Genomic DNA, 15,911 nt, shown 5'->3' with positions numbered 1-15,911 from the left:
AAATTTGACACTCAGTTTTTCATTATCTCACCTAAAAATTATTTTCTATAGTGCCCTCTATACCGAAATTCAATTTTCCCTTTAACATATGTTACAATAGATGTCCATACCTGTACTACACGAAACACCATCAAAACCGGCTGCACATGTACATGCATCGTTCTCACAGGTACCTCCGTTCTGACATGGGTTGCTCCCAGAACAATCAACTTCACAAAGGAGAAGAAATGTCCGTAAATTCATGACTAAATCTGTACATCCACCATTCTCGATGGAACCGTACCAAAAGCTTGGAATTTAAAATTGGTTTACTTAAGGTTCTTAAAGTAGAAAGAAGGTAGACTTTTCCCCCTCTGTATGGATTTTTTTTTTTTTTTTTTTGGGGGGGGGGGGTTAAAAGGATGATCTTTAAATTTATGAAGAGGTTAAAGTCGCAATTTGAGCATAACATAGCATTAATCTTTTAATCAATTCGTACGTAACCATTAACTTTCTTTAAACCAAAATATTATTTAACGAAAACGATGAATCCCGATCAAACTTAGCGTATGTAGCAATAGATAACCTGTACTACACAAAACACCACTAAAACCCGTGGCACATGTATATGCGTTGTTCTCACAGGTATCTCCGTTTTGACATGGGTTGTTCCGATAAAACTACACAGCACAGAGGAGAGGAAATGTCCTTAATTTCAAGATGAATCTTTACATTTAACCCCCGAAAATTATGCTTTCATGAAACAAGCTTATTATCAGGGTGGACTTCCCCTTTAATGAACGGGAGGCCGGACTAATTTTCGGCGGGAATATATTTGTCCTAGAGGGTGCTTGTCCTTGGTTGTCCTTAGGGCATATATGTCCGATATGTTAATGGGGTAGTTGTCCTCCGGGGTAGTCGTTCACGGGGGGGGGGGGTTACTGTTGAAGGGAAGGGGAGGTGGGTAATTTTTAAAGATGCAGATAATTAAAGCAATATGGAATTCAGTATGGCTATAATAATTTGATTTGGAGTAAAAGCAAAGCCATATATTTAATGGTTCCATCCAGCTTAAACATACCGTCCACGGGTGGGGGTAATTGTCCTTTAGGGTTGGTTGTCATCGAGGAGGGGGGATAATTATCCGGGGGGTAATTGTTCTAATACGGTGCCCCAAGGATGGCGGCATTTAGGATAAAGACAGAAATTAGTGATATTTTTCTGCACGACAAAGGGGAGAGTTATCCGCGACTACGTTACACTACACTGAATTTCCAATCTGAGATTCGCATACATGTATTAAGCAGGGCTCCCACTTAGCCGAGTTAAGGTGGGTTGTGGTGAGTTGCCTCAAAGAGGCACTCGCAATAACTCGCGAAAGCTCTTCCTGTAAACTCGGGATAACTCGCGACAACTCGGTATGGCTCTGCGTAACTCTTTACAACATTCCACGACTCTCCTTGAAGTCGCGAGCAGTTCCAAAATTGTGAACATGTTCAACATTTTTACTCATTCGTTGTAACTCGAGGTGAACTCACTTACACTCGTAATATACTCGCATTACTCGTGACATGCTCGCGATGCACTCTTCATAAGGTGGCGAGTTGCTACGAGTTATGAAGAGTGCAGCGCGAGCTTGTTACGAGTAATGCGAGTATATTACGAGTGTAGGCGCCGTTCACCTTGAGATTTGATTTTGAAAATGTTCCAAATTTTGGAACTGCTCGCAACTTTGAGGAGAGTCGTGGAATGTTGTAGAGAGTTACACTAAGCCATACCGCATTGCTGCGAGTTATCCCGAGTTACAAGAAGAGCGAGTGCCTCTTTGAGGCAACTCACCACAACTCGCCATAACTCGGTTATACAACTCGGCTAAGTGGGAGCCCTGCTCCATGCTCTCATATTTCAAACCTTCATAACTTTCCTATTATTATTCCGATTCATTTCAAACGTTTGCCATTCTGTTTCTCTATCTTTTTCTGCTTTATTAAAATATTAAAATGGATTTATAACAAGGGTTTGATTGCCCTATAAGATCAATTTAAAGGCTTGATGAAACACCCCCAAAGTAATTGCAAGGGTGAACAGAGTCTACAGTTGAATAGATCGTTTATGGACCTACTTCTTCGCTGACTAGCACACGACACTTCAATCTCCTTGTATGGTGGGTCAGAACTTGGAGCGATGCACGTTTTTGGTTGCAGACCAAAACCTGCATTGTACAGGTAAGCGATACTGCCTCCAACTCCGTAAACTAGAGCGGTGAATACTGTCTCTCCTGCACCTGTTACTTGCGTAGCTGATTCGCTTTTCAGCACGTGACTACCTTCCTCTATGGTCACCCAACGACTACAAATCAGTCTGTTATCACTGGTGACGAGATCGTACTCAAAGAGCCATGGTACCTATTAGTTGAGTAAATATGAAAAACAACAACTTAAAACAATACGGGAAAGATTCAAAGGTGAAATAATCTTCAGTTATTCATGATCGCTTTTTAATCGAAATGTATAGGTAGAAAAGGAGCAAACATGCAGACTGAAAAAGATGTATTTATTGATTTTCTTTTTAATAAAGGGAGGAGGAAATTTGTACGAGCAATTAAAACATACATGCTCGTAACGAGGAAATGTAATCAGGGTACTAGCGGTTATACTAGTGGGCTTTCGTTTTGGGCGGCGACGGGGCCTGCGACGGTAAAAAAAAATGCGACTGTATCGTCGGACATGCGAAGTTTCGTTTTTCACAACTGCACCGAACTGGCCAATTTGATCACGCGATCACCAACTTGACCACCTGACATGCGTGATCATTTCGATCTTGGTCAATTTTGGTCAAAAATCAAGTTTGCCTCCGAGAAAGTCATTCGTACATGGGCCCTACAACAAATGCGACGGTAAAAACACTTCGAAAACCGTCGTAAATTTTCGATGACCGACGAACCTCCAGTTACGAGCATGCGCAGACAGGTTCAATACCTAACTTTGCCGTCGTAGGCTCCGTCGTCGCCAAAAACGAAAGCATATTCATACCTCAGTCACACCGCCGAATCTACTCCAATCGACCGATGCGTGGCCATTCTTTGTAAAGTGAACTTTGTTCGGTATACATTATTGACGGTCTGGTGTTGGTTGATCTCGTCGGTGTGCCTGGAGTGGTAGTCCTAAATGATTTGGACAATAGCTTTCTAACTAACTTTCCTGTTCCTCTGCAGAAACAATATAGAATTGAACTAATATTGGACTAAACCAGACTTAAATCTTACCTCGTTGTACTTGTACTTGTCGAACTCGATGTTATGAGTCGCATTGCATTCAGATATCACACCGATATAGACTGCGGAGATCCCTGCTGCGGAAAAGTCTGACACAGGAAATTCTACACGCGATACATATTGCTCCCAAGGAGTCACTAACAGCATGGCTGGATCCCCCTGCCTATAGTCTGAGTTCGTACCTTTCGAGTACTGCATCACCATGACTGGTTTGGTCGCTGATATTGAGGTCATGCTCTGATTGGCTATATCTCCTAGATAGTGCTCCCCCATGTTCAAGTCTCTTTCATAATTTCCCAATGATACTCTTGTATTGTTTCTCCCGGCAACAACTTGGAATTGATATCCGGACAGTCGATTGGCGAACGGACTTAGTAAAAATAAACGTCCCCAGCGATCAAATGAAACTAGCTGTTCGGCGATATGATCGCAAGCTGGTATTCCATCAGGAATGTTTGGACAAATGCCACCGATAATCACTACAATCGACGTATTGCCAGTAATTCTTGTTCCAATGATGTCGTCGTGCAGTACTTCAAGTTTTAATGTTTCATATGGTCTCAAGCTACATATAATAACACTTCCCGGTGAATGCCATTCACCACGAAATTCCACTCTACCGGTCAATTCTATTTTAACTTCAGTCGGTTCATTAATTGCAGACAATAGAACGACACCCCCTCTTGGTTCCGTAAGGGTCGCGATAAAGTATTCCTTACCTATATACTTGATCGGTAACAATGTGAACATTGCCATGCTAAAAGTTTTGATATTGTAAGCCGTCACTGAGACATCTTGATCGGACCTCACCACAACCGTAGCGTTCGTTACACTTCCTACTCCAGTCGTCGTAAGGTCAGGAGGAAGCACGAGATCATAGGGTGCTGATCCGGGTTCAAGTGTGAAATTGAAACCCAAACTCCTCAACGGCACATTGACCTTAACGGAAGTGACGTTGGTTGAAATGGCCTCCACAACGATGCCAATCGTAGGTTGGGTCTGTCCTTCAACGAAATTCGGCGGGAAGCCGAACACGAATTCTCTACCGAGATTGTCGGCTCCAAACGGTGCTACAGGTACAAATTTGTATTCGAAATGAGAAGGAATGATCAATGAGGTGTCATTAATATGGTAGCCATCGATCAAGAATGTGGGACAGTTGAGAATAATCACCTTTATCGCATGAAACCGTAATGTAAACCCAAATTCAGTGTAATCTATAATCTACACAATCTCAATCATTCAAAGGTCATCGAATGTTTTTCTAGGCAAGTATACGCAAATACGGATATTTAGTGTTGTCACTAAACTGCCAAAAAACAAATGTCATTTTCCTGAACTGTCGCGGAATACGGGACATGGAATGTCCTGTGTTCGTCTCGACTTATTTCATCGGGATAACTTTAGAGAGGACCATTTGGACGCCCAGCACAGGGGCATCTACCATCTCGCACCAAGACAGCTTTAACCCCTTACAATCAATGATCCCTGAATAGATACATCCGAACAACCACCTCTAGGTCAATAAACCTCCCTCCAACACCTACCCATGAGCCAATTAGCATTCATAGATATCTAAATCCTCTCACAGGTACCATATCCCCTGACTGAAACTTCACCTACGAATTAGTACGGATAGGGGTGTCCTCGTGTAGATATTTGTCTAGGAGAAATTGTCCCAGAATCATATGCAGTATAATAGGATTTTATTGAAATCAAAACATCAAAAACCAAGAGCAAACAGTCCAAAGACTGACAACTGTCTTGGGTACAAAAATAAAATTTAAATCAAATATACATAATAAAATAGCAGTAATTAATAAATACATAAGTTACATAAGTTACAATATCAAATAACTAAACTATTATCAGTAAATATTGCAAAAAGGACATATAAACGAATAAGTATACATCATTACAATTACATCAAAAAAGGGCTCTCGAACTGTGCAATAACTAAATCAGGCACAGACCGAGAGTCCAATAAAAAGAAGATTAAAATGCATAAGACTGGGTTTAAAAAGATCAATAGTAAAAAGAGGGGAATATGTCAGCTAAAGAATAATTTTTTAAATTTAAAGTATTGAGAAAGTACAAGTAACATACAGTAAAGAAATTCCCTAAAGAGTGTATAGAGAAAGAAAAGAGTAAGATAGAGGGAGAGAGGGAAGAAAAGAAAAGGAGAAAGAGAGAGAGAGAGAGAGAGAGAGAGAGAGAGAGGGAAGGGGATAGGAAGGAAGTCAGGGAAATATCAATACCAACTGTAGACTCGGTAAAAACAGACCAAGTATCCAAACAATGATTATAGACATTGTAATTAATCTGAAATACATGAAACATACAATAAAGAAATTCCCAAGAGAGCATAGAGAAAGAAAAGAGTAAGATAGAGGGAGAGAGGGAAGGAAAGAAAAGGTGAAAGAGAGAGAGAGAGAGAGAGAGAGAGAAGGAAGGGGATATGAAGAAAGTTAGGGAAATATCAATACCAACTGTACACTCTGTAAAAACAGACCAAGTATCCAAACATTATAGACATCATTGCAATTAACCTGAAATACATGAAACATACAATAAAGAAATTCCCAAGAGAGCATAGAGAAAGAAAAGAGTAAGATAGAGGGAGAGAGGGAGAGAGGGAAGAACAGGTGAAAGAGAGAGAGAGAGAGAGAGAGAGAAGGAAGGGGATAGGAAGGACGGTTAGGGGAATATCAATACTAACTGTAGACTCGGTAAAAACAGCCCAAGTATTCAAACATTATAGACATTGTAATTGATCTGAAATACATGTAACATACAATAAAGAAATTCCCAAAAGAGCAAAGAGAAAGAAAAGAGTAAGATAGAGGGAGAGAGGGAAGAAAAGAAAAGGAGAAAGAGAGAGAGAGAGAGACAGAGAAAGACAGAGAGAGAAGGAAGGGGATAGGAAGGAAGTTAGGGAAATATCAATAAGATCTGTAGACTCTGTAAAATCAGAACAAGTTTCTAAACATTGTGGACATTATTGCAGGAATTATGAAATACATGTACATTAAGGAAAAAGAAACATGTGTAATCTACCAAAGAAGAATGGAAAAAGAAGGAGGAGGAAAAGAGAAGAATTTGAGAAAGAGAGGGGAAAACACAAGAAAGGAAATTAGAAATTGATAGATTTACACAAGTTTCATCATGTTGATTACCTTCACTGCCTGTGGTATAAAAGAATTTTGGTATCTGGAAGTACGGCATGTTGGTTGGCAAAGGGGGGTCACTGTTTCTTAACTGGCGAAAATTTGGTAAGGAGTCCCTACGTGGAGGGAGCATGGAAGAATGTCTGGATTGCAAGAATGATTTAACAAGATTTATGAACTGTAAGAATCTGTAAAATTTGAAGGGCGTGAAGGTAATCAACATAATTATATCCCAAAATGATACGGCATGATCTTTTTTGGACTCGTTCGATCTTGTTCGACTGATTGGCAGTAATAGATGATGACCACACTGGGGAGGCATATTCAACTAACGGTCTAATGTACATACTATAAATAGCAACTAAATCCTCTAGTGGAGCTTTGTGTTTTTTAAGAACACAAAGGATGTAAAAACGTCGGGATGCTTGTTTGACAGCATTCTCGACTTGTCTATCCCATTTCATATCAGACTGTAAGTGCACTCCCAATAACTTAACAAACTCAGTAGGCTGAAGGACAGAGTTACTGATGCTAACTTCGGGCATAACAATCTGGTTCCGAAGGAAAGAGATATGCAATACCTTACACTTTTCAGGCTAAGGGGTCATCTGATTATCAACAGAACACTCAGAGATCAAAGATAAATGATCTTGCAATACGGAGGGTTGAGATTTGTGTCTGATTTCAGCGACACTCAAATCATCAACATATTTCCATCTCAGAGGAGTAGAGGTTGCAACATCATTTATCATGATTAAGAAAAGAATGGGACCGAGCCTCGTACCTTGCGGTACTCCACATGTAACAGGCAGGGGTCCACTAAAGGTAGATCCTAAACGTACACAGTGAGATCTATTCTCCAAGTAGCTACACAAGAGAAGGATAGTATTTGGATCAGTACCTAACTCAAACAACTTCTCAATCAGCACATTGTGATTGATGTGATCAAATGCCTTAGCATAATCAATAGTACAGACTGAGGCAACATAACCAGGTTTGTCAAGACCTTTCAAGATCGAATCGATCATACTTATTAAGTAATGAGAGGTTGATGATCCTTTCATATTACCAAACTGTTGACTATCAATTTTGCTCATAATGTCCTGATATAACCATTTAGTGAGAAATGCTTCAAAAACCTTTGCAAAGGTAGGGGTGAGTGATATTGGTCTTAGTTGGTTAACAGTATTACATGGTGTACTCTTAGGGATTGGAACAATGTCTGAAACCTTCCAACAATCCGGAAAATTCCCTGTTTCTAAACATTTATTAAAAAACGTTTCTAAACATTTATCAAAAATCATGCAGTCACTATGAGGTGTGGGCAGATGGTTTTCAAATGTGTAGAAAAATTGTCCAAATAAAAACGAATGTAAATATCAGAAGTGTATTAGGTTACCATCAGTCGAGATAAACGGACAATCGGAACATGGAACCAAATGTATCGAAATCAGGAGGTTATTATTAATTTATTTTTGTTATATCTTGCCTCCTTTCTTAAACCGATGTCTTTCCTATTGTATTAATTATATCCCGCATTAAATATGTATTGGATTTTGATTGGTTGAGATCTCTTCAGAAAAGTGACCAGAAATATTTCAACCATTTAAGGTTGCTCTGAAAAAAGTTTTATTTGGGAGTAGTTTTTCGAATTTCATTAAAATTGTAAATTATGAAAATTTGATAATTTGGTTAAATTTAATACATATTATGACAATTTTAAATCTTTAAAATGTATCAAAATAAAATATATAATATATCCATTCAACCCGCAGCACATGTAGATGCATAGTGAAATTAACTTACCGTAAATTAATATCACATCCATGTACCAAATATCAATCTAGGCCTGTACAAATTGATAAAAAGATAAAATCGTAACCTGTATACGTTTATTCAATGTTACTTACCCCCAACTGCAATGTGGATGAAGGATGTCATCCAAAGAAAGAGGAGAAGCTGGACAACTGAGTGAGTCTTTCCGAAAAACTTCGTCATTTTTATTCCGTTCATGCCACTAGGCTTTGAATTAAAAAACGATGATGTAATACGATATTATACAAATTATAATATACATGATATGGGATAAAAGATCTTTCATAAGATGTATTATTAGTATTAAAGAAAAGGGGCTCGAGTGAGTACGAATAGATACATTGCAAATTGTTCGTATTGCTCTTTTTTGAACAACCACGATTTTTTCCAGCTGAAGTTTCAATGAAATACCCCAGACAAGAATACCACAGTTCAAGTAAGGCAACATTAAATTAGAGTGCAACATCTGCAATACATATGATGGGAACATAGGTTTCAGTTTGTACATCATTCTTGGGAGTAATGAACACAAATAATTGTATGTATTTTCCAGGACATTCTATCATCAATAAACAGTCCAAGAAACTTGGTCGATTTTACTTTCTTAATTTTGACATTGTTGAAATAGATATCTCCAGGTAAATCGGAAATAGAATTGCTAAATAATATGAAATTAGTTTTATCCAAGTTCAGTGACAGTCTATTCGCAAAAAGCCACTGTTCAATATTCTCAAGGGTAGTTTAAACACTTGAAAATACCCCAGAAAAATTCGGTTTTTAACCAGGTCTTTCCACACACAACACCACCCCCCCCCCCTCCGCCATACCTGGATATTTATGTATCACGCGATAACAATGAGACAGCTAGTGCATACGACTCGGGTATTATACAATGTATTATGTATATAGAAGTCGCAGTAATTTGAGACTTTGCACCCTAAGCAAATTTGCCAACAAACTGCATAGGAATAGAAAGCTGCCACATGGGCAATGGAATATCAACAATCTTGATCTACAACCATGTTTACACATGAGAAGTAGATTGCAATCTCGACAGACAATAAATGAAGCACTTTGGTAGCTCTGATTTGTCTGAACTTTCAAGGAAAATTTTGAGTTTTGTTTACTTTTAGTTTGAAGAAAAGCTGTATTGCTAAAAAAAAAATATTGAAATATCTCATCATGGTAGGCGTACTTTCAAACTAAGTTCCATGAACACCGAGAAAAGTCAGATATCTGAACTATACCCGAAGTAATTATTATTTCAAATTTAATCTTTTTCGCATTGATAAGATCTAATTATTCCACAAGTCTACTGCAATAATTAAGCTAGGAGGAGCAAGCTTCTCAGTTAATACTATGATAAATCCAACGTGGCTACTTCTCCTTTTGTTGAGTTGAATGACTTATTTGGCTTTGCAAATCGTTTAGTGTTCAAGTAACCTTAATATTTAAGGGTATGCGAGTACTTATCTTTTATCTTGATGACATCTATATTCTTCACATGCAAGAATAATGTATTGAATGTGTAGTCACAAAGGACTTATCTACAAAAAAAGAAAAATAACTTAAAATTCCAGACTGGGTTCCGCATTACAAATGACCTGTAGCCCATCAAAGTTCCTGAAAGTTGAAGGACATTCAAACACGATACGAATGCGATCCCAACTTTACCATGAATTTGATTTTTTGAGAGCGAGTGAGTTTATTGCTTATTTTTGTGTCCATAAACCACGCTTTCACAGCGTTCATATTATAAAATACATTTTCCGTAATTCTGGAGCACAAAATACAAATATCTGCTACCATCAAAGGGTTCTTGGGTACGATATGTAAGGTGCCCATTATGTAAAATAAAGGTTCAACAGTTCAATGCGAATGGCTTCTTTGCCACTTCCCAGTGGAATTCCAGATTGCAATATCACAACCCTTATTAACAATGCAACTTTCATGTCATACAAATAAACCGTTAGATGTCGAAGACAGTCGTTTACCTATGGCGCTTGTCCGCTTATTCATCATTGGTAACGTATTTCAATTGAATCATCAGCAATACAACTTTGTTGTTTCTTTGCGGTAAATTTGTTACGACAAACATAACCATGACAACGTAATCTGAATATGATCTAAAGTTCTGTACATGATTTAATTGGATGGCAATGTACATTTGCAGATTTACTTGTTCGCCTTATGTTCTATAAAAAGGCACGTTATTTGTTTCAGTTTTGTTGACGTAAAAGCTTTTGACCTCATAATGGCATCGTCACTCGTGTGCAGCAGATTTATTCCGCAGAAAGCGAAACGACTTCCTTCTTTCCCAAGGTCTCTTGTAGTAAAACAAATATTTTAAACGTCAAAGCAAATTATGTAAAACAAATTTTGGCTTAATTGTATGCTGTATTAATATACACAGGTGCCTTTTGTGCATCAGTATTAGATGCGACAGTTTTCATTATCTGATATGGCCAATACTCCCGATTATGTCATGTTTATTGGTGTTTCTTTATCATGTACACTTTGATATATGCTCTACATTTCCCATTACTCCAATATTACTGTGATTATCTCAAAATGTATCGCCCTTCTGAATTACTTAATAATTTATCAATCATCCTACAGAGAAGCTCCTACTAAAAAGGGGGAAAGGAGCTCCTTGCAGCTTTTCACCAACGCCTAAATTGATAAATTAAACGTCTAGCTGTTTGGTCGTCTTCCAACAACAACCATGACGATGACAATGGTGCTCGATCGAACACAAATTCAAGGTTATCGAAACTTTACAGCTGTAAGGTACCATCAAGCGAAAATGACAGACCAGAGTTGTTTGTTCCAAATTGCTGCTTGGTTTTAACAAACCTTTTAAGTACATGTATCATTATTATTTTATATGCCATCCAGGCTCCATTTGTAAATTGAATTAAACAAAAACAACAAAAAGCAACAACACATAAAGCCGTGTGTGCCAGTATACAGTGTTATCTGTGTAACACTGCATTTGCTTCCCAATGATTTGCTCATTTTTACACCCACGACTACTAGATCCAACGGATTCTGTAAAGAAATATCAGTTCCCAAAATCCATACTATAATGTATTTGGAGGTCGGATAACAGGTATTTTTACAGTTAATATTAATTTTGTTTTAAATAATTGTAGTGTGCCTAAGTGGGCGTCAAGACGTTTAACTTCATCTTGTACTGTTCTCATGGATTTGACGACAAGACAGGCATATACCTGCATTAGTTCGCCTTAATCATAAGGACATCATGATAAGCAGAATATTATAAATTTACCTCCCTTAGGGTTTTTTTTCTCGTAGTCTTTTAACTTGAGACATTTTTATCTTGTCTACAAGTGTGAAATAATAAAGTCCTATGTTGAAAATGTATATCATTACCTCCTAAGAGAGATTAAAATTATAAATGTAACCGACTTTGTTTGTTGAAGTAATATTTGCCTCGTAAATTCATTTAGAAAAATTAGTTTTAAAAAAATGAAATAAACAGATTTTCCATCTTTGGAAACATGTTATCTCATGTGATTAGCTACTTTGAAGATGCTAACCTCTGAAAACTTTTACGAGTTTTATGTAATATAATACCTAAATTATACATATAAAAATGAAGGATAATTAGAATTATATTAGTATGAAGAACAAGTCGAAGAGGTCCCTTCCTATCGTGGTGGATGGTCTATTCACAGCCAGTCTGCTTTCAATCCCTGTTTCACATAAGCTGACAAATCACTTTTTGTGTCTCTTCGTACTTTTTCTATTCAAGTACATCTACATAATTATACGCGCTATTTCCATCAGTATCAATAATTCATTGCATTTCCCCCCGGTCCCCAACAGATACAAATCCTCTGTAGGGCCATGCATTATGGTTCAAGGCATGCCCATATAGAGGATTTTTTTATGTTAGGGGTCGGGGCAAAATGCAATGAAGTATTGATAATTGATTGCATCTTCTTTTTTCTTTGTTTTGTATTTGTGGGGGCGGCGACGTACCATAGTCCCCGCTGCGTACAGTCATGATTCAGTGGCTAAGCGATGGCCTCGTTACTGTGAGCCCCCAGGATCAAAAAAGTGTCGATGTGCTATATTAGTGCCCTATAGGTTATGACTTAAGGACTTTCGCTCTGTGGGGGGGGGGGGGTAAGGTCATCTCTTTTAGGTCAGCCATTGGCATAATTTTTTTTTTTTTGGTATTTATTTGTTACTTATAAAAAAAAAATTAAAAAAACAATCACAAGGGGGGGGGGTTAGCTCCAGAAAACACACATAAAAAAATGAAGGGGGGTTCAACCCCCCCCCCCCCCCCCCCCTGCGTACGCGCCTGGACGGAGGCATATAGGAGACGCTGTCGCATTTGTCTTGTTAAATATATGTGCCACACTTAATGAGGCAGCAGAGAAATATATTTTGATAGAATATTTTGATGAAGAAATACTATTTTAAAGACAATAGAATGTCGTTTTTTTGTCGCTTGCTAACTGTAGAAACTGGATAGTTTTGGGCAGTGAGATGTGTAAAATAGGAATGTCGCCTGGTTTGCGAAATGTTGGCTGAAAGCGACAAATAGATATTTTCAGACATTCGATAGAATTGTCAATTGTTTCTTTTAATTTCTGTAAATACAGTGTTCGCCATGATCACCAAACATTCGCCCACTGTCTGATAAAATTGTGATCATATTAGATTGTACAACAACCATAAGCTAACATGACTTTTTCCCCCACAACGGTCTGCAAATAAGCACCACGGTCATGAGGTAATCTTCATTCAACTGGTCTTTTTATTCAACCACTATTATTCAATAATTCGCTCTTTCCCTCCCCCACCTCCAGGACGTAACGAATAGTTCAAGAATAATTATAGAATAGTTAGCTAACAAACCAAACGGTTGAGGAAAACTAGCAGAATAGTTACAGATTAGTTGAGGAATAATTGTGTATCCATTTCTTAATTCTGGAAATCCATCTTCAAATGTAGCAGAGTACTGCCCAGTCAATATTTTGAAGTGTCGAGCACTGAACTTATCCCTTTGTCTTTTCTTTTTGAGTATAGATGACAGAAATTCACAGTTATTTCCCTCTCACTCACAAAATGGCAAACAATGAACAAATAAACAATAAACAAGAATCAGTACATAAATTAAAAAGCATAAGGAGTCGAAAAACCCAGAGAGTAAATGCTTGTGTTGGGAACGCCCATTCTACGGAAGAGCAAGTAACTGTAGAAACTGAGAAGGAGTTAGGCATTGGAGGTTTGTTTGAATTACATGTTTTTGAGGCCTGTGCTTAGAACCTTCGATACTAAGAGGTGTTTACTATGACACATAACAGACTTCATATATAAATGTACTAGAATGTTATTGATTGTAAGCAACATACAGCTTTTACAAACCGACTGACAAAACTGTCCCGATGAGTATAAAAAAAAGAATATATAATAGCCCCTACATGAACATTTTCAATATACAAAACATGGTTTCCTCGTCAAGAATGTAAATGACATTGAATAACAGTTTATTCTTCTGCAAGAAGGTACTAACTTCAAATACAAGACGTAAATACACGAAAGGTGATTAGCGGCCAGTTAAACACATTTTGTCTAACGAGAAAAAGTTTGCAAAAAGAGTGGCTTCTGCAGGCGGGATGATAGAGTGTTCCAACAAAAATTGACTCAATAGGGTAGGTTCCTATAAAGGAGCGTGATCTCACGAGGATATTATACCTGGAATGTTCACAAAGTGTTCAAAGCTATTACTCAGTTTGTTGTCAACTTTCTCCAAGCAGCGTAATGGTCGCTAAACATTTGACACATTCTGCGAAATGTCGCTGACTGTTCTTTCAATTCGTCGACTAATCTTCATAAATTGAGCCTTTTTCCTGATTTTCATCAAAATATCGCTATTAAACATGCCACTAAATATTCATCAATTATTTATATTTGGACTCTCACTGACTTGCAAATACTTTTTGGATAGGATAGGGCCAATAATATTATTCCTCAGTATTTGTGACGAATTGTAATTTTCCGCGAATCCCGCTATCGCCAAACTTACATCAAATCTGAATTATCCTCATGCTTTGAAAAAGGGTTAGTTGACTGAATATCATCATATTCGGGTAGCAAAATGCCCAAATGTATGATTCTTGTAGCCTGTCTAGTGTATCTGGATGACGAAATAGCAATATACCATTACCATAGTAAACAAATATTATACTTTTACTCGCTCCCTTCGTTCGCTTTAAACAAAATAGAAACAGGATGGTTGATGTTCTAGCAAGATGACTCAGCCCACTTGCGAAAAGAAAAATGTGCATTCCTATAGGATAAACCATAAGTTTGCATATGCATGAAATTATCATTGGGGTGATTTAAAAGGTGGCTGAGAAAGGTTTTCAACATGATTTCTCCTCTGTTGTGATATTTTACTTTTACTTTGATCTTACCTTTTACGAAAAGAAAAATGCGCATTCCTATAGGATGAACCAAAGGTTTGCATATGCATGAAATTATTATTGGGGTGAGTTAAAAGGTTGCTGAAAAAGGTTTACTTTTTTCTTACCTGTACACTGCGAAGGAATTGCAGCTTCTAAATGATGGCAATTAAGCTCCCACGCAGCTATTCACTATGAATGTATACAGTATGGCAGATAGTAACCTACAGCAAGCGCAGTTCTGCAAACACGACTGAACTGTTCTCGAATCAGGTGGCGAGGTGAGTGATGTCTATGTGGCAATGTTTTGCTTAGAAATATGATTTGCACGCATGGTGCACAAGATCAAAACATGTTAGTTCATGTATTGCGGCGTCCAAACAGAGGAAACCTATCGAATAAGATCACTTATTTTCGTTTTCAAGTCACAAAGAGGAAGTATTTGAAAAAAAGGAAAAGAAATACAATTATTTGATATGGGTTTTCCTAACCTCATGTAAACTATAGAATTTACACTGCTAGAGTAAAAAAAACGCATTGCAAAAATCCTCTTTTTTTGCCTCAAATCGTTATCCAAATTATCGTCAAACCAATAAATTGTAATAGCTGTTTATGGGAAGTTTAATTCCCTTTCATATGACATATCACACACACATGGTAAAATTATTTTATCATCACGTTTGTATTTTAAAACATAGTGACGTTTCCTCAGTCATGGGCTGTCATTCAATTGGGGATAGTGAGCATTAATTTGTATTTTATTTTTGCCCTCGAAAATTGATAAATCGCACCCCCCCCCCCCCTTGAGCACCAGGGGAGGGGCCCAGTCTCCAAATTTAGGTAAATTTAACCTGTTTTAACCTGTTTTTTCCCAGGGGAGAAGGCCCGGGTCCCCCCCCCCCCCCCACCCTCCTGGTGTCACGTTGGAAAACGCAAACAGCGGTTTTATCAAAATATCCTTTTTCTTTCATTAAACTAGGAACTAAATAAAGCGAATTATAGCGTGTACTTGTGGAGAGAGAGAGAGAGCGAATGTGCCATCGGTGGATGTAATTAGCATTGAATGGGTGGTTACGGGTTACTGTTTGAAAGGAAAGTGGAATGGTATTACACCTGTTATAGACAGGAAGTATATCCTCCTTGACATAATGTACTGGAGTAACAGTGGCTAGGGGCCACACCCAATGAAGTTGTCTTGGTGTACGGAGGTCTTGGTGTAAGTAGCAGCTT

At 37.9% G+C, this 15,911-nt stretch overlaps 1 protein-coding gene across 1 annotated transcript; it reads right to left on the bottom strand.

Moving 5' to 3' along the window:
- Positions 1-6,478, bottom strand: LOC105446783. The gene is made up of 4 exons (XM_030987530.1): positions 6,430-6,478; positions 3,245-4,323; positions 2,102-2,384; positions 1-209 (listed from the first exon to the last, which is right to left on the bottom strand). Exons 1-4 carry the CDS (start codon positions 6,476-6,478, stop codon positions 82-84), a joined length of 1,539 nt encoding a protein of 512 aa, XP_030843390.1. The 3' UTR covers positions 1-81.
- Between the last annotated feature and the right edge of the window lie 9,433 nt (positions 6,479-15,911).

The sequence above is a fragment of the Strongylocentrotus purpuratus genome, unplaced genomic scaffold (genome assembly GCF_000002235.5).
Source record: "Strongylocentrotus purpuratus isolate Spur 01 unplaced genomic scaffold, Spur_5.0 spur5_scaffold_16, whole genome shotgun sequence".
In the NCBI taxonomy this organism is placed as follows: Eukaryota; Metazoa; Echinodermata; class Echinoidea; order Camarodonta; family Strongylocentrotidae; genus Strongylocentrotus; species Strongylocentrotus purpuratus.
Note: the sequence above shows the minus strand (reverse complement) of the source record. Positions and strands in the feature narration are given on the sequence as shown.

Coding starts and splice junctions, on each gene's coding strand:
- LOC105446783 (XM_030987530.1), bottom strand. CDS start 6,478: ATGCCGTACTTCCAGATACCAAAATTCTTTTATACCACAGGCAGTGAA. Junction 4,324..6,429: donor TTATACCACAGGCAGTGAAG/GTAATCAACATG, acceptor TTGTACCTGTAG/CACCGTTTGGAGCCGACAAT. Junction 210..2,101: donor GTGTGCTAGTCAGCGAAGAA/GTAGGTCCATAA, acceptor TCCTTTGTGAAG/TTGATTGTTCTGGGAGCAAC.